This window comes from Ascaphus truei (assembly GCF_040206685.1).
Source record: "Ascaphus truei isolate aAscTru1 chromosome 3 unlocalized genomic scaffold, aAscTru1.hap1 SUPER_3_unloc_3, whole genome shotgun sequence".
Lineage (NCBI taxonomy): Eukaryota > Metazoa > Chordata > Amphibia > Anura > Ascaphidae > Ascaphus > Ascaphus truei.
Window position 1 is genome coordinate 657,180 of NW_027453826.1, and position 20,898 is coordinate 678,077.

General features: G+C 51.2%; 1 protein-coding gene across 1 annotated transcript in view; it reads left to right on the forward strand.

Moving 5' to 3' along the window:
* Positions 1 to 608: 608 nt before the first annotated feature.
* Positions 609 to 20,898, forward strand: part of LOC142473339 (tyrosinase-like) — a 53,097-nt gene continuing 32,807 nt past the window's right edge. Inside the window, exons 1-3 of the mRNA XM_075580577.1 lie at positions 609 to 716; positions 17,052 to 17,872; positions 18,763 to 18,976. Coding sequence (XP_075436692.1) covers positions 17,087 to 17,872; positions 18,763 to 18,976 — 1,000 coding nt within the window. The 5' untranslated portion in view covers positions 609 to 716; positions 17,052 to 17,086. The remainder of the gene's footprint in view (positions 717 to 17,051; positions 17,873 to 18,762; positions 18,977 to 20,898) is intronic.

Below are 20,898 nucleotides of genomic sequence, written 5' to 3' on the forward strand. Positions count from 1 at the left end.
CACTGGGTATTATGAGGTTAATAGTACAGGTTATATCAGAGATCTGGGAATTATGGGGTTAATAGTGCAGGTTATATCAGAGCTCTGGGTATTATGGGGCTAATAGTGCAGGTTATATAAGAGATCTGGGTATTATGGGGCTAATAGTGCAGGTTATATCAGAGATCTGGGTATTAAGGGGTAAACAGTACACGTTATATCAGAGATCTGGGTATTATGGGGTTAATAGTGCAGGTTATATCAGAGCTCTGGGTATTATGGGGCTAATAGTGCAGGTTATATCAGAGCACTGGGTATTATGAGGTTAATAGTACAGGTTATATCAGAGATCTGGGAATTATGAGGTTAATAGTACAGGTTATATCAGAGATCTGGGAATTATGGGGTTAACAGTACACGTTATACCAGAACTCTGGGTATTATGGGGCTAATAGTGCAGTTCCTCTGATATAATGGTACTTGGTATTTCCTCATTAGTTTTGGAAGCTGAGTGTTTAATTTGCCCCTTGGGTGGTTTCTCCTTCCTCCTTTCCTCTTCCTTCTTCCCCCTTCCCTCCCACCTCCCACCTCCGTGTCCTAATCTCTTCCAAACCCTGCTTCTTACAAATAGCTGCTACCCCAAGATCGGTCAGCACAGAGTCCTGACACCGAAGGACACCTCACTGAGAGCTGACCCTCTCCCAGCGTTTGCTGTAACGTGCCTAACGGGACGTTGGCTACAGGTATGTGACTCCAATCTAAACAGTGCACACAATAAAGGCAACGTACTACAGTACATACCTACGCTGGGAAGTTACTTCCACACATACTATACGAAGCAGTGAGGACAGAAAGGAGACAGCGCTGAGCAGAGCGAGAGTCAGAGAGACAGAAAGGAGACCGTCCTGAGCAGAGCGAGAGACAGAAAGACAGAAAGGAGACCAGAGTGAGAGACAGATAAGCAGAAAGGAGACGGCCCTGAGCAGAGCGAGAGACAGATAGCAGAAAGGAGACAGCCCTAAGCAGAGAGAGCGAGACAGAGAAACAGAAAGGAGACAGCCCTGAGCAGAAAGAGACAGAGAAACAGAAAGGAGACAGCCCAGAGCAGAGCGAGAGACAGAAAGTAGACCACCCTGAGCAGAGCGAGAGACAGAGAAACAGAAAAGAGACCGTCCTGAGCAGAGCGAGAGACAGAGAAACAGAAAGGAGACAGCCCTGAGCAGAGAGAGACAGATAAGCAGAAAGGAGACCGTCCTGAGCAGAGCGAGAGACAGAGAGACAGAAAGGAGCCCGCCCAAAGCAGAGCGAGAGACAGATAGCAGAAAGGAGACAGCCCTAAGCAGAGAGAGCGAGACAGAGAAACAGAAAGGAGACAGCCCTGAGCAGCAAGGGACAGAGAAACAGAAAGGAGACAGCCCAGAGCAGAGACAGACAGATAGCAGAAAGGAGACCGCCCTGAGCAGAGCGAGAGACAGAAAGGAGACCGCCCTAAGCAGAGAGAGACAGATAAGCAGAAAGAAGACCGCCCTAAGCAGAGCGAGAGACAGAGAAACAGAAAGGAGACAGTCCTGAGCAGAGCGAGAGAGAAAGGAGACAGCCCTAAGCAGAGATATAAAGATAAGCAGAAAGGAGACCGCCCTGAGCAGAGCGAGAGACAAAGAAACAGAAAGGAGACCGCCCTGAGCAGAGCGAGAGACAGAAAGGAGACAGTCCTGAGCAGAGCGAGAGACAGAAAGGAGACCGCCCTGAGCAGAAAGAAACAGAGAAACAGAAAGGAGACAGCACAGAGCAGAAAGAGAGACAGAGAAACAGAAAGGAGACAGTCCTATTCTATGTCTCTTGCAGTCATTTCTCTGTCTCTTGCAGCACAGTCAGTTCTCTGTCTCTTGCAGTCATTTCTCTGTCTCTTGCAGTCATTTCTCTGTCTCTTGCAGTCATTTCTCTGTCTCTTGCAGTCATTTCTCTGTCTCTTGCAGTCAGTTCCCTGTCTCTTGCAGTCATTTCTCTGTCTCTTGCAGTCATTTCTCTGTCTCTTGCAGTGTGTTCTCTGTCTCTTGCAGTGTGTTCTCTGTCTCTTGCAGTCATTTCTCTGTCTCTTGCAGTCATTTCTCTGTCTCTTGCAGTGTGTTCTCTGTCTCTCGCAGTGTGTTCTCTGTCTCTCGCAGTGTGTTCTGTGTCTCTCGCAGTGTGTTCTCTGCCTCTCGCAGTGTGTTCTCTGTCTCTCGCAGTGTGTTCTCTGTCTCTCGCAGTGTGTTCTCTCTCTCGCAGTGTGTTCTCTGTCTCTCGCAGTGTGTTCTCTGCCTCTCGCAGTGTGTTCTCTGCCTCTCGCAGTGTGTTCTCTGTCTCTCGCTGTGTGTTCTCTGTCTCTCGCAGTCTGTTCTCTGCCTCTGTTCTCTGTCTCTCGCAGTGTGTTCTCTGTCTCTCGCAGTGTGTTCTCTGTCTCTCGCAGTCTGTTCTCTGCCTCTCGCAGTGTGTTCTCTGTCTCTCGCAGTGTGTTCTCTGTCTCTCGCAGTCTGTTCTCTGCCTCTCGCAGTGTGTTCTCTGTCTCTCGCAGTGTGTTCTCTGTCTCTCGCAGTCTGTTCTCTGCCTCTGTTCTCTGCCTCTCGCAGTGTGTTCTCTGTCTCTCGCAGTGTGTTCTCTGTCTCTCGCAGTGTGTTCTCTGTCTCTCGCAGTGTGTTCTCTGTCTCTCGCAGTCTGTTCTCTGCCTCTGTTCTCTGTCTCTCGCAGTGTGTTCTCTGTCTCTCGCAGTGTGTTCTCTGTCTCTCGCAGTGTGTTCTCTGTCCCTCGCAGTGTGTTCTCTGCCTCTCGCAGTGTGTTCTCTGTCTCTCGCAGTGTGTTCTCTGTCTCTCGCAGTCTGTTCTCTGCCTCTGTTCTCTGTCTCTCGCAGTGTGTTCTCTGTCTCTCGCAGTGTGTTCTCTGTCTCTCGCAGTGTGTTCTCTGTCTCTCGCAGTGTGTTCTCTGCCTCTCACAGTGTGTTCTCTGCCTCTCGCAGTGTGTTCTCTGTCTCTCGCAGTGTGTTCTCTGTCTCTCGCAGTCTGTTCTCTGCCTCTGTTCTCTGTCTCTCGCAGTGTGTTCTCTGCCTCTGTTCTCTGTCTCTCGCAGTGTGTTCTCTGTCTCTCGCAGTGTGTTCTCTGTCTCTCGCAGTGTGATCTCTGCCTCTCGCAGTGTGTTCTCTGTCTCTTGCAGTCTGTTCTCTGTCTCTCGCAGTGTGTTCTCTGTCTCTCGCAGTCTGTTCTCTGCCTCTCGCAGTGTGTTCTCTGTCTCTCGCAGTGTGTTCTCTGTCTCTCGCAGTGTGTTCTCTGCCTCTCGCAGTGTGTTCTCTGTCTCTCGCAGTCTGTTCTCTGCCTCTGTTCTCTGTCTCTCGCAGTGTGTTCTCTGCCTCTCGCAGTGTGTTCTCTGTCTCTTGCAGTCTGTTCTCTGTCTCTTGCAGTCTGTTCTCTGCCTCTCGCAGTCTGTCCTCTGTCTCTTGCAGTGTGTTCTCTGTCTCTTGCAGTCTGTTCTCTGTCTCTCGCAGTGTGTTCTCTATCTCTCGCAGTGTGTTCTCTGCCTCTCGCAGTGCGTTCTCTGTCTCTTGCAGTCTGTCCTCTGTCTCTTGCAGTCTGTTCTCTGTCTCTCGCAGTCTGTTCTCTGTCTCTCGCAATCAGTTCTCTGTCTCTCGCAATCTGTTCTCTGTCTCTTGCAGTCTGTTCTCTGTCTCTTGCAGTCTGTTCTCTGTCTCTTGCAGTCTGTTCTCTGTCTATTGCAGTCTGTTCTCTGTCTCTTGCAGTCTGTTCTCTGTCTCTTGCAGTCTGTTCTCTGTCTCTTGCAGTCTGTTCTCTGTCTATTGCAGTCTGTCCTCTGTCTCTTGCAGTCTGTTCTCTGTCTCTCGCAGTCTGTTTACTCTGTCTCTTGCAGTCTGTTCTCTGTCTCTTGCAGTCTGTTCTCTGTCTCTTGCAGTCTGTTCTCTGTCTATTGCAGTCTGTCCTCTGTCTCTTGCAGTCTGTTCTCTGTCTCTCGCAGTCTGTTTACTCTGTCTCTTGCAGTCTGTTCTCTGTCTCTTGCAGTCTGTTCTCTGTCTCTTGCAGTCTGTTTACTCTGTCTCTTGCAGTCTGCTCTCTGTCTCTTGCAGTCTGTTCTCTGTCTCTTGCAGTCTGTCCTCTGTCTCTTGCAGTCTGTTCTCTGTCTCTTGCAGTCTGTCCTCTGCCTCTTGCAGTCTGTCCTCTGTCTCTTGCAGTCTGTTCTCTGTTTCTCGCAGTGTGTTCTCTGTCTCTTGCAGTCTGTTCTCTGTCTCTCGCAGTGTGTTCTCTGTCTCTCGCAGTGTGTTCTCTGTCTCTTGCAGTCTGTCCTCTGTCTATTGCAGTCTGTCCTCTGTCTCTTGCAGTCTGTCCTCTGTCTCTTGCAGTCTGTTCTCTGTCTCTTGCAGTCTGTCCTCTGTCTCTTGCAGTCTGTTCTCTGTCTCTCGCAGTGTGTTCTCTGTCTCTTGCAGTCTGTTCTCTGTCTCTCGCAGTGTGTTCTCTGTCTCTCACAGTCTGTTCTCTGCCTCTCGCAGTCTGTCCTCTGCCTCTCGCAGTCTGTTCTCTGTCTCTCGCAATCAGTTCTCTGTCTCTCGCAATCTGTTCTCTGCCTCTTGCAGTCTGTCCTCTGCCTCTTGCAGTCTGTCCTCTGTCTCTTGCAGTGTGTTCTCTGTCTCTCGCAGTCTGTTCTCTGTCTCTCGCAGTGTGTTCTCTGTCTCTCGCAGTGTGTTCTCTGTCTCTTGCAGTCTGTTCTCTGTCTCTCGCAGTCTGTCCTCTGCCTCTCGCAGTCTGTTCTCTGTCTCTCGCAATCAGTTCTCTGTCTCTCGCAATCTGTTCTCTGCCTCTTGCAGTCTGTCCTCTGCCTCTTGCAGTCTGTCCTCTGTCTCTTGCAGTCTGTTCTCTGTCTCTTGCAGTCTGTTCTCTGTCTCTTGCAGTCTGTTCTCTGTCTCTTGCAGTCGGTTCTCTGTCTCTCGCAGTGTGTTCTCTGCCTCTCGCAGTGTGTTCTCTGTCTCTTGCAGTCTGTTCTCTGTCTCTTGCAGTCTGTCCTCTGCCTCTTGCAGTCTGTCCTCTGTCTCTTGCAGTCTGTTCTCTGCCTCTTGCAGTCTGTTCTCTGTCTCTTGCAGTCTGTTCTCTGTCCCTTGCAGTCTGTCCTCTGCCTCTTGCAGTCTGTCCTCTGTCTCTCGCAATCAGTTCTCTGTCTCTCGCAATCAGTTCTCTGTCTCTCGCAATCTGTTCTCTGTCTCTTGCAGTCTGTTCTCTGTCTCTTGCAGTCTGTTCTCTGTCTCTTGCAGTCTGTTCTCTGTCTCTTGCAGTCTGTTTACTCTGGCTTTTGCAGTCTGTTCTCTGCCTCTCGCAGTCTGTCCTCTGTCTCTTGCAGTCAGTTCTCTGTCTCTTGCAGTCTGTTCTCTGTCTCTTGCAGTCTGTTCTCTGCCTCTGTTCTCTGTCTCTTGCAGTCAGTTCTCTGTCTCTTGCAGTCTGTTCTCTGTCTCTTGCAGTCTGTTCTCTGTCTCTCGCAGTCTGTTTACTCTGTCTCTTGCAGTCTGTTCTCTGTCTCTTGCAGTCTGTTCTCTGTCTCTTGCAGTCTGTTTACTCTGTCTCTTGCAGTCTTCTCTCTGTCTCTTGCAGTCTGTTCTCTGTCTCTTGCAGTCTGTCCTCTGTCTCTTGCAGTCTGTTCTCTGTCTCTTGCAGTCTGTCCTCTGCCTCTTGCAGTCTGTCCTCTGTCTCTTGCAGTCTGTTCTCTGTTTCTCGCAGTGTGTTCTCTGTCTCTTGCAGTCTGTTCTCTGTCTCTCGCAGTGTGTTCTCTGTCTCTCGCAGTGTGTTCTCTGTCTCTTGCAGTCTGTCCTCTGTCTATTGCAGTCTGTCCTCTGTCTCTTGCAGTCTGTCCTCTGTCTCTTGCAGTCTGTTCTCTGTCTCTTGCAGTCTGTCCTCTGTCTCTTGCAGTCTGTTCTCTGTCTCTCGCAGTGTGTTCTCTGTCTCTTGCAGTCTGTTCTCTGTCTCTCGCAGTGTGTTCTCTGTCTCTCGCAGTCTGTTCTCTGCCTCTCGCAGTCTGTCCTCTGCCTCTCGCAGTCTGTTCTCTGTCTCTCGCAATCAGTTCTCTGTCTCTCGCAATCTGTTCTCTGCCTCTTGCAGTCTGTCCTCTGCCTCTTGCAGTCTGTCCTCTGTCTCTTGCAGTGTGTTCTCTGTCTCTCGCAGTCTGTTCTCTGTCTCTCGCAGTGTGTTCTCTGTCTCTCGCAGTGTGTTCTCTGTCTCTTGCAGTCTGTTCTCTGTCTCTCGCAGTCTGTCCTCTGCCTCTCGCAGTCTGTTCTCTGTCTCTCGCAATCAGTTCTCTGTCTCTCGCAATCTGTTCTCTGCCTCTTGCAGTCTGTCCTCTGCCTCTTGCAGTCTGTCCTCTGTCTCTTGCAGTCTGTTCTCTGTCTCTTGCAGTCTGTTCTCTGTCTCTTGCAGTCTGTTCTCTGTCTCTTGCAGTCGGTTCTCTGTCTCTCGCAGTGTGTTCTCTGCCTCTCGCAGTGTGTTCTCTGTCTCTTGCAGTCTGTTCTCTGTCTCTTGCAGTCTGTCCTCTGCCTCTTGCAGTCTGTCCTCTGTCTCTTGCAGTCTGTTCTCTGCCTCTTGCAGTCTGTTCTCTGTCTCTTGCAGTCTGTTCTCTGTCCCTTGCAGTCTGTCCTCTGCCTCTTGCAGTCTGTCCTCTGTCTCTCGCAATCAGTTCTCTGTCTCTCGCAATCAGTTCTCTGTCTCTCGCAATCTGTTCTCTGTCTCTTGCAGTCTGTTCTCTGTCTCTTGCAGTCTGTTCTCTGTCTCTTGCAGTCTGTTCTCTGTCTCTTGCAGTCTGTTTACTCTGGCTTTTGCAGTCTGTTCTCTGCCTCTCGCAGTCTGTCCTCTGTCTCTTGCAGTCAGTTCTCTGTCTCTTGCAGTCTGTTCTCTGTCTCTTGCAGTCTGTTCTCTGCCTCTGTTCTCTGTCTCTCGCAGTGTGTTCTCTGTCTCTCGCAGTGTGTTCCCTGTCTCTTGCAGTCTGTTCTCTGTCTCTTGCAGTCTGTTCTCTGCCTCTGTTCTCTGCCTCTCGCAGTGTGTTCTCTGTCTCTTGCAGTCTGTTCTCTGTCTCTCGCAGTCTGTCCTCTGCCTCTTGCAGTCAGTTCTCTGTCTCTTGCAGTCAGTTCTCTGTCTCTCGCAGTGTGTTCTCTGTCTCTCGCAGTGTGTTCTCTGCCTCTCGCAGTGTGTTCTCTGTCTCTCGCAGTGTGTTCTCTGTCTCTCGCAGTGTGTTCTCTGCCTCTCGCAGTGTGTTCTCTGTCTCTCGCAGTGTGTTCTCTGTCTCTCGCAGTGTGTTCTCTGCCTCTCGCAGTGTGTTCTCTGCCTCTCTTGCAGTCAGTTCTCTGTCTCTTGCAGTCTGTTCTCTGTCTCTTGCAGTCTGTTCTCTGCCTCTGTTCTCTGTCTCTCGCAGTGTGTTCTCTGTCTCTTGCAGTCTGTTCTCTTTCTCTTGCAGTCTGTTCTCTGCCTCTGTTCTCTGCCTCTCGCAGTGTGTTCTCTGTCTCTTGCAGTCTGTCCTCTGCCTCTCGCAGTCTGTCCTCTGTCTCTTGCAGTCAGTTCTCTGTCTCTTGCAGTCAGTTCTCTGTCTCTCGCAGTGTGTTCTCTGTCTCTCGCAGTGTGTTCTCTGCCTCTCGCAGTGTGTTCTCTGTCTCTCGCAGTGTGTTCTCTGTCTCTCGCAGTGTGTTCTCTGCCTCTCGCAGTGTGTTCTCTGTCTCTCGCAGTGTGTTCTCTGCCTCTCGCAGTGTGTTCTCTGCCTCTCGCAGTGTGTTCTCTGTCTCTCGCAGTCTGTTCTCTGCCTCTGTTCTCTGTCTCTCGCAGTCTGTTCTCTGTCTCTCGCAGTCTGTTCTCTGTCTCTTGCAGTGTGTTCTCTGTCTCTCGCAGTGTGTTCTCTGTCTCTCGCAGTGTGTTCTCTGTCTCTCGCAGTGTTCTCTGTCTCTCGCAGTGTGTTCTCTGTCTCTCGCAGTGTCTTCTCTGTCTCTCGCAGTGTGTTCTCTGTCTCTCGCAGTGTGTTCTCTGTCTCTCGCAGTGTGTTCTCTGTCTCTCGCAGTGTGTTCTCTGCCTCTCGCAGTGTGTTCTCTGCCTCTCGCAGTGTGTTCTCTGTCTCTCGCAGTGTGTTCTCTGTCTCTCGCAGTCTGTTCTCTGCCTCTGTTCTCTGTCTCTCGCAGTGTGTTCTCTGTCTCTCGCAGTGTGTTCTCTTCTCTCGCAGTCTGTTCTCTGCCTCTCGCAGTGTGTTCTCTGTCTCTCGCAGTGTGTTCTCTGTCTCTCGCAGTCTGTTCTCTGCCTCTGTTCTCTGTCTCTCGCAGTGTGTTCTCTGTCTCTCGCAGTGTGTTCTCTGTCTCTCGCAGTCTGTTCTCTGCCTCTCGCAGTGTGTTCTCTGTCTCTCGCAGTGTGTTCTCTGTCTCTCGCAGTCTGTTCTCTGCCTCTCGCAGTGTGTTCTCTGTCTCTCGCAGTGTGTTCTCTGTCTCTCGCAGTCTGTTCTCTGCCTCTGTTCTCTGCCTCTCGCAGTGTGTTCTCTGTCTCTCGCAGTCTGTTCTCTGCCTCTGTTCTCTGTCTCTCGCAGTGTGTTCTCTGCCTCTGTTCTCTGTCTCTCGCAGTGTGTTCTCTGTCTCTCGCAGTGTGTTCTCTGTCTCTCGCAGTGTGATCTCTGCCTCTCGCAGTGTGTTCTCTGTCTCTTGCAGTCTGTTCTCTGTCTCTCGCAGTGTGTTCTCTGTCTCTCGCAGTCTGTTCTCTGCCTCTCGCAGTGTGTTCTCTGTCTCTCGCAGTGTGTTCTCTGTCTCTCGCAGTGTGTTCTCTGCCTCTCGCAGTGTGTTCTCTGTCTCTCGCAGTCTGTTCTCTGCCTCTGTTCTCTGTCTCTCGCAGTGTGTTCTCTGCCTCTCGCAGTGTGTTCTCTGTCTCTTGCAGTCTGTTCTCTGTCTCTTGCAGTCTGTTCTCTGCCTCTCGCAGTCTGTCCTCTGTCTCTTGCAGTGTGTTCTCTGTCTCTTGCAGTCTGTTCTCTGTCTCTCGCAGTGTGTTCTCTATCTCTCGCAGTGTGTTCTCTGCCTCTCGCAGTGCGTTCTCTGTCTCTTGCAGTCTGTCCTCTGTCTCTTGCAGTCTGTTCTCTGTCTCTCGCAGTCTGTTCTCTGTCTCTCGCAATCAGTTCTCTGTCTCTCGCAATCTGTTCTCTGTCTCTTGCAGTCTGTTCTCTGTCTCTTGCAGTCTGTTCTCTGTCTCTTGCAGTCTGTTCTCTGTCTATTGCAGTCTGTTCTCTGTCTCTTGCAGTCTGTTCTCTGTCTCTTGCAGTCTGTTCTCTGTCTCTTGCAGTCTGTTCTCTGTCTATTGCAGTCTGTCCTCTGTCTCTTGCAGTCTGTTCTCTGTCTCTCGCAGTCTGTTTACTCTGTCTCTTGCAGTCTGTTCTCTGTCTCTTGCAGTCTGTTCTCTGTCTCTTGCAGTCTGTTTACTCTGTCTCTTGCAGTCTGCTCTCTGTCTCTTGCAGTCTGTTCTCTGTCTCTTGCAGTCTGTCCTCTGTCTCTTGCAGTCTGTTCTCTGTCTCTTGCAGTCTGTCCTCTGCCTCTTGCAGTCTGTCCTCTGTCTCTTGCAGTCTGTTCTCTGTTTCTCGCAGTGTGTTCTCTGTCTCTTGCAGTCTGTTCTCTGTCTCTCGCAGTGTGTTCTCTGTCTCTCGTAGTGTGTTCTCTGTCTCTTGCAGTCTGTCCTCTGTCTATTGCAGTCTGTCCTCTGTCTCTTGCAGTCTGTCCTCTGTCTCTTGCAGTCTGTTCTCTGTCTCTTGCAGTCTGTCCTCTGTCTCTTGCAGTCTGTTCTCTGTCTCTCGCAGTGTGTTCTCTGTCTCTTGCAGTCTGTTCTCTGTCTCTCGCAGTGTGTTCTCTGTCTCTCACAGTCTGTTCTCTGCCTCTCGCAGTCTGTCCTCTGCCTCTCGCAGTCTGTTCTCTGTCTCTCGCAATCAGTTCTCTGTCTCTCGCAATCTGTTCTCTGCCTCTTGCAGTCTGTCCTCTGCCTCTTGCAGTCTGTCCTCTGTCTCTTGCAGTGTGTTCTCTGTCTCTCGCAGTCTGTTCTCTGTCTCTCGCAGTGTGTTCTCTGTCTCTCGCAGTGTGTTCTCTGTCTCTTGCAGTCTGTTCTCTGTCTCTCGCAGTCTGTCCTCTGCCTCTCGCAGTCTGTTCTCTGTCTCTCGCAATCAGTTCTCTGTCTCTCGCAATCTGTTCTCTGCCTCTTGCAGTCTGTCCTCTGCCTCTTGCAGTCTGTCCTCTGTCTCTTGCAGTCTGTTCTCTGTCTCTTGCAGTCTGTTCTCTGTCTCTTGCAGTCTGTTCTCTGTCTCTTGCAGTCGGTTCTCTGTCTCTCGCAGTGTGTTCTCTGCCTCTCGCAGTGTGTTCTCTGTCTCTTGCAGTCTGTTCTCTGTCTCTTGCAGTCTGTCCTCTGCCTCTTGCAGTCTGTCCTCTGTCTCTTGCAGTCTGTTCTCTGCCTCTTGCAGTCTGTTCTCTGTCTCTTGCAGTCTGTTCTCTGTCCCTTGCAGTCTGTCCTCTGCCTCTTGCAGTCTGTCCTCTGTCTCTCGCAATCAGTTCTCTGTCTCTCGCAATCAGTTCTCTGTCTCTCGCAATCTGTTCTCTGTCTCTTGCAGTCTGTTCTCTGTCTCTTGCAGTCTGTTCTCTGTCTCTTGCAGTCTGTTCTCTGTCTCTTGCAGTCTGTTTACTCTGGCTTTTGCAGTCTGTTCTCTGCCTCTCGCAGTCTGTCCTCTGTCTCTTGCAGTCAGTTCTCTGTCTCTTGCAGTCTGTTCTCTGTCTCTTGCAGTCTGTTCTCTGCCTCTGTTCTCTGTCTCTTGCAGTCAGTTCTCTGTCTCTTGCAGTCTGTTCTCTGTCTCTTGCAGTCTGTTCTCTGTCTCTCGCAGTCTGTTTACTCTGTCTCTTGCAGTCTGTTCTCTGTCTCTTGCAGTCTGTTCTCTGTCTCTTGCAGTCTGTTTACTCTGTCTCTTGCAGTCTGCTCTCTGTCTCTTGCAGTCTGTTCTCTGTCTCTTGCAGTCTGTCCTCTGTCTCTTGCAGTCTGTTCTCTGTCTCTTGCAGTCTGTCCTCTGCCTCTTGCAGTCTGTCCTCTGTCTCTTGCAGTCTGTTCTCTGTTTCTCGCAGTGTGTTCTCTGTCTCTTGCAGTCTGTTCTCTGTCTCTCGCAGTGTGTTCTCTGTCTCTCGCAGTGTGTTCTCTGTCTCTTGCAGTCTGTCCTCTGTCTATTGCAGTCTGTCCTCTGTCTCTTGCAGTCTGTCCTCTGTCTCTTGCAGTCTGTTCTCTGTCTCTTGCAGTCTGTCCTCTGTCTCTTGCAGTCTGTTCTCTGTCTCTCGCAGTGTGTTCTCTGTCTCTTGCAGTCTGTTCTCTGTCTCTCGCAGTGTGTTCTCTGTCTCTCGCAGTCTGTTCTCTGCCTCTCGCAGTCTGTCCTCTGCCTCTCGCAGTCTGTTCTCTGTCTCTCGCAATCAGTTCTCTGTCTCTCGCAATCTGTTCTCTGCCTCTTGCAGTCTGTCCTCTGCCTCTTGCAGTCTGTCCTCTGTCTCTTGCAGTGTGTTCTCTGTCTCTCGCAGTCTGTTCTCTGTCTCTCGCAGTGTGTTCTCTGTCTCTCGCAGTGTGTTCTCTGTCTCTTGCAGTCTGTTCTCTGTCTCTCGCAGTCTGTCCTCTGCCTCTCGCAGTCTGTTCTCTGTCTCTCGCAATCAGTTCTCTGTCTCTCGCAATCTGTTCTCTGCCTCTTGCAGTCTGTCCTCTGCCTCTTGCAGTCTGTCCTCTGTCTCTTGCAGTCTGTTCTCTGTCTCTTGCAGTCTGTTCTCTGTCTCTTGCAGTCTGTTCTCTGTCTCTTGCAGTCGGTTCTCTGTCTCTCGCAGTGTGTTCTCTGCCTCTCGCAGTGTGTTCTCTGTCTCTTGCAGTCTGTTCTCTGTCTCTTGCAGTCTGTCCTCTGCCTCTTGCAGTCTGTCCTCTGTCTCTTGCAGTCTGTTCTCTGCCTCTTGCAGTCTGTTCTCTGTCTCTTGCAGTCTGTTCTCTGTCCCTTGCAGTCTGTCCTCTGCCTCTTGCAGTCTGTCCTCTGTCTCTCGCAATCAGTTCTCTGTCTCTCGCAATCAGTTCTCTGTCTCTCGCAATCTGTTCTCTGTCTCTTGCAGTCTGTTCTCTGTCTCTTGCAGTCTGTTCTCTGTCTCTTGCAGTCTGTTCTCTGTCTCTTGCAGTCTGTTTACTCTGGCTTTTGCAGTCTGTTCTCTGCCTCTCGCAGTCTGTCCTCTGTCTCTTGCAGTCAGTTCTCTGTCTCTTGCAGTCTGTTCTCTGTCTCTTGCAGTCTGTTCTCTGCCTCTGTTCTCTGTCTCTCGCAGTGTGTTCTCTGTCTCTCGCAGTGTGTTCCCTGTCTCTTGCAGTCTGTTCTCTGTCTCTTGCAGTCTGTTCTCTGCCTCTGTTCTCTGCCTCTCGCAGTGTGTTCTCTGTCTCTTGCAGTCTGTTCTCTGTCTCTCGCAGTCTGTCCTCTGCCTCTTGCAGTCAGTTCTCTGTCTCTTGCAGTCAGTTCTCTGTCTCTCGCAGTGTGTTCTCTGTCTCTCGCAGTGTGTTCTCTGCCTCTCGCAGTGTGTTCTCTGTCTCTCGCAGTGTGTTCTCTGTCTCTCGCAGTGTGTTCTCTGCCTCTCGCAGTGTGTTCTCTGTCTCTCGCAGTGTGTTCTCTGTCTCTCGCAGTGTGTTCTCTGCCTCTCGCAGTGTGTTCTCTGCCTCTCTTGCAGTCAGTTCTCTGTCTCTTGCAGTCTGTTCTCTGTCTCTTGCAGTCTGTTCTCTGCCTCTGTTCTCTGTCTCTCGCAGTGTGTTCTCTGTCTCTTGCAGTCTGTTCTCTTTCTCTTGCAGTCTGTTCTCTGCCTCTGTTCTCTGCCTCTCGCAGTGTGTTCTCTGTCTCTTGCAGTCTGTCCTCTGCCTCTCGCAGTCTGTCCTCTGTCTCTTGCAGTCAGTTCTCTGTCTCTTGCAGTCAGTTCTCTGTCTCTCGCAGTGTGTTCTCTGTCTCTCGCAGTGTGTTCTCTGCCTCTCGCAGTGTGTTCTCTGTCTCTCGCAGTGTGTTCTCTGTCTCTCGCAGTGTGTTCTCTGCCTCTCGCAGTGTGTTCTCTGTCTCTCGCAGTGTGTTCTCTGCCTCTCGCAGTGTGTTCTCTGCCTCTCGCAGTGTGTTCTCTGTCTCTCGCAGTCTGTTCTCTGCCTCTGTTCTCTGTCTCTCGCAGTCTGTTCTCTGTCTCTCGCAGTCTGTTCTCTGTCTCTTGCAGTGTGTTCTCTGTCTCTCGCAGTGTGTTCTCTGTCTCTCGCAGTGTGTTCTCTGTCTCTCGCAGTGTTCTCTGTCTCTCGCAGTGTGTTCTCTGTCTCTCGCAGTGTCTTCTCTGTCTCTCGCAGTGTGTTCTCTGTCTCTCGCAGTGTGTTCTCTGTCTCTCGCAGTGTGTTCTCTGTCTCTCGCAGTGTGTTCTCTGCCTCTCGCAGTGTGTTCTCTGCCTCTCGCAGTGTGTTCTCTGTCTCTCGCAGTGTGTTCTCTGTCTCTCGCAGTCTGTTCTCTGCCTCTGTTCTCTGTCTCTCGCAGTGTGTTCTCTGTCTCTCGCAGTGTGTTCTCTTCTCTCGCAGTCTGTTCTCTGCCTCTCGCAGTGTGTTCTCTGTCTCTCGCAGTGTGTTCTCTGTCTCTCGCAGTCTGTTCTCTGCCTCTGTTCTCTGTCTCTCGCAGTGTGTTCTCTGTCTCTCGCAGTGTGTTCTCTGTCTCTCGCAGTCTGTTCTCTGCCTCTCGCAGTGTGTTCTCTGTCTCTCGCAGTGTGTTCTCTGTCTCTCGCAGTCTGTTCTCTGCCTCTCGCAGTGTGTTCTCTGTCTCTCGCAGTGTGTTCTCTGTCTCTCGCAGTCTGTTCTCTGCCTCTGTTCTCTGCCTCTCGCAGTGTGTTCTCTGTCTCTCGCAGTGTGTTCTCTGTCTCTCGCAGTGTGTTCTCTGTCTCTCGCAGTGTGTTCTCTGTCTCTCGCAGTCTGTTCTCTGCCTCTGTTCTCTGTCTCTCGCAGTGTGTTCTCTGTCTCTCGCAGTGTGTTCTCTGTCTCTCGCAGTGTGTTCTCTGTCTCTCGCAGTGTGTTCTCTGCCTCTCGCAGTGTGTTCTCTGTCTCTCGCAGTGTGTTCTCTGTCTCTCGCAGTCTGTTCTCTGCCTCTGTTCTCTGTCTCTCGCAGTGTGTTCTCTGTCTCTCGCAGTGTGTTCTCTGTCTCTCGCAGTGTGTTCTCTGCCTCTCGCAGTGTGTTCTCTGTCTCTCGCAGTGTGTTCTCTGTCTCTCGCAGTCTGTTCTCTGCCTCTGTTCTCTGTCTCTCACAGTGTGTTCTCTGCCTCTCGCAGTGTGTTCTCTGTCTCTCGCAGTCTGTTCTCTGCCTCTCGCAGTGTGTTCTCTGTCTCTCGCAGTGTGTTCTCTGCCTCTCGCAGTGTGTTCTCTGTCTCTCGCAGTGTGTTCTCTGTCTCTCGCAGTGTGTTCTCTGTCTCTCGCAGTGTGTTCTCTGCCTCTCGCAGTGTGTTCTCTGCCTCTCTTGCAGTCAGTTCTCTGTCTCTTGCAGTCTGTTCTCTGTCTCTTGCAGTCTGTTCTCTGCCTCTGTTCTCTGTCTCTCGCAGTGTGTTCTCTGTCTCTTGCAGTCTGTTCTCTTTCTCTTGCAGTCTGTTCTCTGCCTCAGTTCTCTGCCTCTCGCAGTGTGTTCTCTGTCTCTTGCAGTCTGTTCTCTGCCTCTCGCAGTCTGTCCTCTGTCTCTTGCAGTCAGTTCTCTGTCTCTTGCAGTCAGTTCTCTGTCTCTCGCAGTGTGTTCTCTGTCTCTCGCAGTGTGTTCTCTGTCTCTCGCAGTGTGTTCTCTGCCTCTCGCAGTGTGTTCTCTGTCTCTCGCAGTGTGTTCTCTGTCTCTCGCAGTGTGTTCTCTGCCTCTCGCAGTGTGTTCTCTGTCTCTCGCAGTGTGTTCTCTGCCTCTCGCAGTGTGTTCTCTGCCTCTCGCAGTGTGTTCTCTGTCTCTCGCAGTCTGTTCTCTGCCTCTGTTCTCTGTCTCTCGCAGTCTGTTCTCTGTCTCTTGCAGTGTGTTCTCTGTCTCTCGCAGTGTGTTCTCTGTCTCTCGCAGTGTGTTCTCTGTCTCTCGCAGTGTGTTCTCTGTCTCTCGCAGTGTGTTCTCTGTCTCTCGCAGTGTGTTCTCTGTCTCTCGCAGTCTGTTCTCTGTCTCTCGCAGTGTGTTCTCTGTCTCTCGCAGTGTGTTCTCTGCCTCTCGCAGTGTGTTCTCTGCCTCTCGCAGTGTGTTCTCTGTCTCTCGCAGTGTGTTCTCTGCCTCTGTTCTCTGTCTCTCGCAGTGTGTTCTCTGTCTCTCGCAGTGTGTTCTCTGTCTCTCGCAGTCTGTTCTCTGCCTCTCGCAGTGTGTTCTCTGTCTCTCGCAGTGTGTTCTCTGTCTCTCGCAGTCTGTTCTCTGCCTCTGTTCTCTGCCTCTCGCAGTGTGTTCTCTGTCTCTCGCAGTGTGTTCTCTGTCTCTCGCAGTGTGTTCTCTGTCTCTCGCAGTCTGTTCTCTGCCTCTGTTCTCTGTCTCTCGCAGTGTGTTCTCTGTCTCTCGCAGTGTGTTCTCTGTCTCTCGCAGTGTGTTCTCTGTCTCTCGCAGTGTGTTCTCTGCCTCTCGCAGTGTGTTCTCTGTCTCTCGCAGTGTGTTCTCTGTCTCTCGCAGTCTGTTCTCTGCCTCTGTTCTCTGTCTCTCGCAGTGTGTTCTCTGTCTCTCGCAGTGTGTTCTCTGTCTCTCGCAGTGTGTTCTCTGTCTCTCGCAGTGTGTTCTCTGCCTCTCGCAGTGTGTTCTCTGTCTCTCGCAGTGTGTTCTCTGTCTCTCGCAGTCTGTTCTCTGCCTCTGTTCTCTGTCTCTCGCAGTGTGTTCTCTGCCTCTCGCAGTGTGTTCTCTGTCTCTCGCAGTCTGTTCTCTGCCTCTGTTCTCTGTCTCTCACAGTGTGTTCTCTGCCTCTCGCAGTCTGTTCTCTGTCTCTCGCAGTCTGTTCTCTGCCTCTGTACTCTGTCTCTCGCAGTGTGTTCTCTGTCTCTTGCAGTCTGTTCTCTGTCTCTTGCAGTCTGTTCTCTGTCTCTTGCAGTCTGTTCTCTGTCTCTTGCAGTCTGTTCTCTGTCTCTTGCAGTCTGTTCTCTGTCTATTGCAGTCTGTCCTCTGTCTCTTGCAGTCTGTCCTCTGTCTCTTGCAGTCTGTTCTCTGTCTCTTGCAGTGTGTTCTCTGTCTCTCGCAGTGTGTTCTCTTCCTCTCGCAGTGTGTTCTCTGTCTCTCGCAGTCTGTTCTCTGTCTCTCGCAATCAGTTCTCTGTCTCTCGCAATCTGTTCTCTGTCTCTTGCAGTCTGTTCTCTGTCTCTTGCAGTCTGTTCTCTGTCTATTGCAGTCTGTCCTCTGTCTCTTGCAGTCTGTCCTCTGTCTCTTGCAGTCTGTTCTCTGTCTCTTGCAGTGTGTTCTCTGTCTCTTGCAGTGTGTTCTCTGTCTCTCGCAGTCTGTTCTCTGTCTCTCGCAATCTGTTCTCTGTCTCTTGCAGTCTGTCCTCTGTCTCTTGCAGTCTGTTCTCTGTCTCTCGCAGTCTGTTTACTCTGTCTCTTGCAGTCTGTTCTCTGTCTCTTGCAGTCTGTCCTCTGCCTCTTGCAGTCTGTCCTCTGCCTCTTGCAGTGTGTCCTCTGTCTCTTGCAGTCTGTCCTCTGTCTCTTGCAGTGTGTCTGTCTCTTGCAGTCTGTTCTCTGTCTCTTGCAGTCTGTTCTCTGTCTCTTGCAGTCTGTTCTCTGTACAAAGTGCCCCCTCCTTCGGGTTTGCATCAAGAAGCCCTCTCCATGTCCTACATGTTCCTCCTCCAACTTCTACACCAGAGGTCACCCAGAGCCCAGAATAGCAATGAGAAGCCACAGAACCTCAACCACACTAACCTCTCTCCCCTAAATACCTTCTATTTTCACCTAACCCATCTTCCATTTGAATTGCAAGCTCCTTAGATCAGAGATTTCTGTTATATTGTAGTTTTACTTGACACATTCTTTGTGTCAGAGTGCAGAATATGTTCACACATATAACAATAATTTAGCCTCACCTCTATACTGTACCTACAGGTAATATCTGCCAGCCCTGCACCTCTGCCATGCGGACTCTCAGCTTCCTCCTGCTCTGCCTTGGCACAGCGCATGCCATATTCTACCGAGAATGCACCACTCCCGAGGCTCGCGCTGCAGAAAGATGCTGCCCCAATGTTGATGGCAGCCCGTGTGGAAGCAGCACAGGGAGAGGGTCGTGTTTGCCTAACACGGGCAGTAACCGGAACATGGGTATTGTACGTATCAGCATGGATGACCGATATGACTGGAATAAATTTTACTTCAAATACACATGCCAGTGCAATGATAACTATTACGGGTACAACTGTGGGGAGTGCAAGCCTGGATATATCGGAGCAGACTGTACAACCCGGAAGGTTGTAATGCGGAGAGAGATCCGGGAGCTGTCAGAACGGGAGAGGTTAAGGTATATCGCGACCTTACAGTTTGCAAAAACAGTGACGAGCAGAGATTATGTCATTGTCACCACTGGAGACAGGCTCCACAAGGACACCTTCCAATTCCGGAATGTCAGCGTATATGATTTGGTCTCTTTCAGTCATTATTATGCTACCAAACCTATGATTAATGACAGCAACATGTTCTATAACAGTAACTTCATCCACGGCTCCTGCGGCTTCGCCACCTGGCATCGCATGTTACTTCTCTTTGCCGAGAGGCAAATTCAAAACTGTATCTCTGATCCTGACTTTGCCCTTTCATACTACGACTGGCGAGATGAATCCGGGTGCAGCGTCTGTAACAATAACTTAATGGGGGATAGCGATCCGCAGGGCCTTCTGCACGACTTCTCTTACTTCGCACACTGGAGGGTGAGTGCCCAAGTCTCCCATCGCTTCTCACACTCACACTCACACATCGCTTTGCTCTTACTGCTGTAACTGATGTTTCCTGCAGAAATCTCTCTCTTGTTTCCACTCTTGGTTTGTTTCCATTTTCAGATGCAAAAGAGTAGTTATAAAAGTTAAAGAAGAGAAAGAAACATAATGTTAAGATCGATTAATGCCTTCCCATAGGGAGAGAGGTAAGAATAGGGTGAGAGAGAAGGATAGGGTGAGAGGGAAGGGGGAGAGGGAAGGGAGAGAGGGAGAGGGGGAGGATAGGGAGAGGGGGGAGGATAGGGTGAGAGGGAAGGATAGGGTGAGAGGGAAGGGAGAGAGGGAGAGGGGGAAGGATAGGGTGAGAGGGAAGGATAGGGAGAGAGGGAAGGATAGGGAGAGAGGGGGAAGGATAGGGAGAGGGGGGAGGATAGGGAGAGAGGGGGAAGGATAGGGAGAGAGGGAAGGATAGGGAGAGGGGGGAGGATAGGGAGAGGGGGGAGGATAGGGTATAACTCCCACCCAGACACGGAAATATAGGAGAGAGGAATATGCCTGATATACTTAGGAAATGTCCCAGTGATAATACGGGAGACACTAATGCAAGGGCAGATAGGTTATCCCTGTCTTGTAGGGAACTAGTGTCATTGCAAAGAAGAGGCTTTAGACATCAGTCTTTCCCAGGACTAAAATTACTCCCTTTGGAGCGGAGTTTGCCATTGATCATGGGAGTGAGGGGGCTCTGTAAACATTCATGGATTATAAAAGTCTCCATATAAATAATAATGAGTTAGGAGAAAGGAGGCAGGAGGTGAGCAGGGGTATGTAACACTGCAGTGACTGTCTAAGGATGAACTCCAAATTGGGCTTGTTCTTTTCCCCAGAATATCTGCGGGGGATATTACTATGACGAGGAGTACTGCCCGATGTCTGAGTGCGAGTGTGAGCGGGAGAAGCTGCACAGGAAACCCTTCTATGGGCCATTCTTTACTAGGATGCCGACCAGTAAAGAAGTGTCGGACACAATGCAATGGTCCACGTATGACACGGAACCCTTCGATCCCACCTCACGGTACAGCTTCCGCAACTGCTTGGAAGGTAAAGGGCAACTTTTAAACAGAGCAGCACATGAATGTGGCCACACACCAGCTGGAGGGTGAGGGGATCTTCAGAAGTCACCACAGGTCCCCGTGTCCCTCTAAATGAGAGTGTAACCTGTCTGCAGACAGAGCTGGGGGTGAGGTCCCCGTGCCCCCCTAAATGAGAGTGTAACCTGTTACACACAGGAGCACAGTAAAGTCTGCAGACAGAGCTGGGGGTGAGGTCCCCGTGCCCCCCTAAATGAGAGTCTAACCTGTTACACACAGGAGCATAGTAATCTGCAGACATAGTTGGGGTGAGGTCCCCGTGTCCCCCCTAAATGAGAGTGTAACCTGTTACACACAGGAGCACAGTAAAGTCTGCAGACAGAGCTGGGGGTGAGGTCCCCGTGCCCCCCTAAATGAGAGTGTAACCTGTTACACACAGGAGCACAGTAAAGTCTGCAGACAGAGCTGGGAGTGAGGTCCCCGTGCCCCCCTAAATGAGAGTGTAACCTGTTACACACAGGAGCACAGTAAAGTCTGCAGACAGAGCTGGGGGTGAGGTCCCCGTGCCCCCCTAAATGAGAGTCTAACCTGTTACACACAGGAGCATAGTAATCTGCAGACATAGCTGGGGTGAGGTCCCCGTGTCCCCCCTAAATGAGAGTGTAACCTGTTACACACAGGAGCACAGTAAAGTCTGCAGACAGAGCTGGGGGTGAGGTCCCCGTGCCCCCCTAAATGAGAGTGTAACCTGTTACACACAGGAGCACAGTAAAGTCTGCAGACAGAGCTGGGAGTGAGGTCCCCGTGCCCCCCTAAATGAGAGTGTAACCTGTTACACACAGGAGCACAGTAAAGTCTGCAGACAGAGCTGGGGGTGAGGTCCCCGTGCCCCCCTAAATGAGAGTCTAACCTGTTACACACAGGAGCATAGTAATCTGCAGACATAGTTGGGGTGAGGTCCCCGTGTCCCCCCTAAATGAGAGTGTAACCTTTTAAAAGCGGTGCCCTCAAAACATCATGTGAACCAAAAAATATCCTGAGTAACTTGTGGCCCAAGAAATGAAAGCTTCTGAAAGTAGAGAGTAGTCGGTGGTATGAAAGATTCAGTGTTATTGGCGTGGGAAGCAGGGTTACAGGGGTACATGCAGGTGCACTGACCAGGAAGGACAAGTCCCGAGGTCAGTGTTATTGGCGTGGGAAGCAGGGTTACAGGGGTACATGCAGGTGCACTGACCAGGAAGGACACGTCCCGAGGTCAGTGTTATTGGCGTGGGAAGCAGGGTTACAGGGGTACATGCAGGTGCACTGACCAGGAAGGACAAGTCCCGAGGTCAGTGTTATTGGCGTGGGAAGCAGGGTTACAGGGGTACATGCAGGTGCACTGACCAGGAAGGACAAGTCCCGAGGTCAGTGTTATTGGCGTGGGAAGCAGGGTTACAGTGGTACATGCAGGTGCACTGACCAGGAAGGACAAGTCCCGAGGTCAGTGTTATTGGCGTGGGAAGCAGGGTTACAGGGGAACATGCAGGTGCACTGACCAGGAAGGACAAGTCCCGAGGTCAGTGTTATTGGCGTGGGAAGCAGGGTTACAGGGGTACATGCAGGTGCACTGACCAGGAAGGACAAGTCCCGAGGTCAGTGTTATTGACGTGGGAAGCAGGGTTACAGGGGTACATGCAGGTGCACTGACCAGGAAGGACACGTCCCGAGGTCAGTGTTATTGGCGTGGGAAGCAGGGTTACAGGGGTACATGCAGGTGCACTGACCAGGAAGGACAAGTCCCGAGGTCAGTGTTATTGGCGTGGGAAGCAGGGTTACAGGGGTACATGCAGGTGCACTGACCAGGAAGGACAAGTCCCGAGGTCAGTGTGATTGGCGTGGGAAGCAGGGTTACAGTGGTACATGCAGGTGCACTGACCAGGAAGGACAAGT